At 48.5% G+C, this 3558-nt stretch overlaps 1 protein-coding gene across 7 annotated transcripts in view; it reads right to left on the bottom strand.

Moving 5' to 3' along the window:
• The window catches only part of Ebf3 (EBF transcription factor 3), a 115516-nt gene extending 111959 nt beyond the window's left edge, over positions 1 to 3557 (bottom strand). For 3 of the 7 annotated variants that reach the window (XM_048791398.1, XM_048791397.1, XM_048791395.1), the window contains exons 1-3: positions 3523 to 3535; positions 3097 to 3160; positions 2327 to 2382 (exon numbers count right to left, since the gene is read on the bottom strand). In XM_048791398.1, the coding sequence (XP_048647355.1) occupies positions 2327 to 2338 (12 nt within the window). In that variant the 5' untranslated portion in view covers positions 2339 to 2382; positions 3097 to 3160; positions 3523 to 3535. Of the gene's footprint in view, positions 1 to 2326; positions 2383 to 3096; positions 3161 to 3522 lie in introns of all 7 variants that reach the window. The other 4 variants (XM_048791396.1, XM_048791394.1, XM_048791399.1 and 1 more) reach the window with 2 other exon arrangements.
• Between the last annotated feature and the right edge of the window lies 1 nt (position 3558).

The raw sequence follows: 3558 nt of genomic DNA on the forward strand, positions 1-3558 counted from the left end.
AGCCGCCGCACGTGGTCGAGCGGTGCTGGGCGTAGCCGGCGCCCTGCAGGAGGGCCCGAGCCCCGGGCGTCCCAGCCTGCGCGGCCACGTGCTCCTCGCCGGTTGATATTTGGAAAGAAACTGCTAATGGCCAATCTGGTGTTTATTTTGAAACTGCTAACAATGATTTTTCTCGGGTAAAAAGGCAGTGTCTGCGCGCACGCTCGGGTGGGTTTTGAGCAGAGGCTGCGCCAGATGGTGCAAAGCCCTAGGTGCGCTCACGGCGGCGCCCAGCCCGGCTCCGCCGCCGGAACCCTACCCGGCCGCCCGCGCCGCCACCCGCCCGGGCTTCCACCCACCGCCTCCCAGAGAGAAAAGGCCACTGAAGGAGGGGAGGAGGAGGGAGCTACAAGTTCCGGCAGAAAATTCCACGAAAGGGTTTGGGTTGCCCTCTCTCTGTTCCCTCCCTCCCTCCCCCTGGAAATTATCTGTAAATTACTTCCAACCTCTTCCCGCACTCGGACACTCTCCTCGCTACCAAGCGGACAAAGCCCCTTCTGGAGGTCGCCCAGGGCGACCCTCCTGGGAAGAGGGTGATGCCGGAGCCCCACTCCCCCAGACTCGAGTCGGACCCGCCCGGGACCAAAGAAGTGATGGGTGTCACCGCAGGCCGCCTGGGGCTGCAGGGCGCAGTAGCCTCGGTGGGCACCAGCACTTCTGTGAGAATGGCTTGTCCTCCGATGGATCCCTGTATTTATATTTGATTTATTTTTTATTTTGTAGCACAAACAGAAATCCATAAACTGTCGGTTCAGCGCCATTGACTCTTTGATCAGTTACTGGGCTATTTCTTTCCTCCCCCCCATCCCCGTCAGTGAGAGGAGATTAAATGCCTTTATTTTCTGCACTGTTTATACTGCAAAGGTACAAGGCTAAATGAACAATAAAAATGTACTCTAAATGAAGCCTCTCCTCCTCTATGCGACAGCAGAGAAACTTAGCACTGCCTACAGAAACCTTCTAATTAGACTACAGCGATTTCCGAAAACATTCAGCCCTAAATACAAAGGAAATAAAAGCAGCATGCCAAACAGCAGCCGAGTTCCAGGGGCTTCTCTGAATCCAGTGAAATAATCACCGAAGGGCACACCAAGCGTCTTTGTCAGAAAGCTAGGGTTTACCTGTCAGATCTGTTTTACTCTAAGAGAAAACCATACTGCTTTACTACTGCAGACATTAAAATCCTACACCCTAGCTGCCTAGGTAAAGACAAACTTTTAAGGGGGAAAAATGCACAAACTAGTTGCATTAAAAGGGAGGGAGGCGTGTGTCAGACTGCAGGAAGCACCAAGGAGCTCAGTTCTACTTGGCTCACAATTCTTAAAGTTAGCATCAGAAATGAAGAAACCACTTTCACTTCTAAGCATGAAACCCAGCTTGCAAGTATATTTTAATCTTTGCCTAGTGAATTTAATTTATGCATTAGACCTGCCTCCGCAACACTCTATTTTAAGAAAATGGGGGGGAAATATCTTTAAAACAAAACAACATGCCACCCAGCACAAAACCAGCAGCCAGAGACTGCACAATGTCAAAAAGCAATGAAGCGCTTTTCTGCACTTAATCACATTACTGATAGCCAATAGTTATCATCGGAAAAGTTGACCAAGACAGGTTAAATAATTTAATAAGGAACTGCTTGTAATTATGTTATTTACAAGGTATGACAGAGGGTGGGAGAGGGAGCAGAGCAGTGGATGGGTTTGAGTGACCCCTGGAGCTCGGAGTTTGAATTATGGAGATGGGGGGCTGAGAGGTGAAGATGGGCTAGAGGAGAACAAGGTGACTTTTCACCCCAACACATTTAACTTTTAAATCCAAATAAAGGTCTCGTGTTACTAGACCATCACACTGGAAAAGAGAAAAAAAAAATGAACTAATCAAGCCCAACTTGATAGGCTTTGGAAAGGAGTTAGTTGCCTTTGTTAGAAGGGGAAAAAAAATCAATGAAATGATTCCAAGCAGAGACAGAAACATTTAAAAATAAACAAGGGGGGAGATCCTGAATTTTTTCTGTCAAATATTAATTACCATAATAAATTAAGACAGCATTTGATTCCAATCGCAAGCCATTTAATAAAGCATATATGTCCTGTTCTAATGACAACATAAACTATTTCACCAATCGCTTCATTTATTCCAATAAATATGGAATTCTCATTAGCTTGTCAGGGAAGCTAAATGAAAAACAAATGCAGGAGATCCACTTGTCAGTCTTCTCTCTCTGAACCCCAGGATAACCCCAGCTCAGCAAGGAAACCAAGTGCAGAGGCATAAACTTTCTCACCTGTTTGGTCATTGAATCTATGAGGCGAACATACAGATCCTGCTCTGTTCTGACTCCTGCAAAAAACAGAGACAAATTCTCAACAGGATTTTAGTGCTGCACCTCGGGGAAGGACAGCCAGGCCACAGGAAGTTGGTGCCTCAGGACTGCTGCTCCTGATGCAGCAAAACTTAAGCAATCCCTTCAAGAGGGAGAAAGAGAACTCTAATCACATTCTAAATAAAGAATTTTTTTTCCCTTTTCTTAATTTAGAGCCTTAGGACTCCTAGGGTTTGCATTTGAAGGGGCAAGAAATTTGCCTAGTGGAGAACAGGCCTACTTGTCCCATCGGTGGGCCCATGTGGTCATTTATTTTTAGAAAAAAGAAAGCACCCAATGGCTACTCAGAGTCTGAACTCTGTCGAATGCCTCTGGATGATTTTTTAAAGCCGTGCGCAGGAAGTAAGTTATGGTCGGTCTATGTAGCTGCCCTATCCCAATAATTAACATTAATTTGCAAAATTGAAAAAAGTCACTTAAAAGTGATGTTCTGCTGGAGCCCATATCGATCCCCTTTTTACTTTCTACTTCAAGCCCCACCGGTTAATCATGTGAAGTGCCATCGACTTATCGATCGTTTATGTTTTGTTTTCCTTCTATGCCATGAGAAGACTTCGTGTTTACATCCATGTCATTTTAATCTCAAAATCTTTATGTCCTGTAACCATCGCGGGAAGGGAGATCCAGCGCGCAGGGGCGGAGAGGGCGGGAAGCAGGCAGCGGGTACTCACCGTTACTGTATAGTAGCTGGAGCTTATAGTGGATACCGTTGTTGGTTTTCTCGTTGTTTGGCTCCTAAAAGCAATGATAAACAATTGCATTTAGTGTGGTGGTGTCAGGCGCCGCCACCGCGCTAGGTCCCCCTCCACGACCAAGGCCCCTCGGCCTCACACATGGCGGGCAGGATTCCTCGCTCGGAGCAGTGCCGTGATGTCACTTTCCTGCTGGAAGCCCTGCGTTCTCCTCGCCCCGAGTGAGTCCGAGGGCGCAGAGAAGTTGCCCGGCCCTCAGTGGGGCCCGGGCGGCTACACGTGGCGCCAGCGGCGGGGTCGCCGGGCGGAGCGGTCCCACCGCCGAGGGGGCACTCCGGGCCGCGCGCGGGCACAGCCTGCCTCCCACTTCTACAAGAGAGGGAGGGTGTGAGCCTATGCGTGCACTCTTCTCTTCTCCACAAAGCCACAAAGCGGTTCTTC

This window comes from Marmota marmota, unplaced genomic scaffold, assembly GCF_001458135.2.
Source record: "Marmota marmota marmota unplaced genomic scaffold, marMar, whole genome shotgun sequence".
In the NCBI taxonomy this organism is placed as follows: Eukaryota; Metazoa; Chordata; class Mammalia; order Rodentia; family Sciuridae; genus Marmota; species Marmota marmota.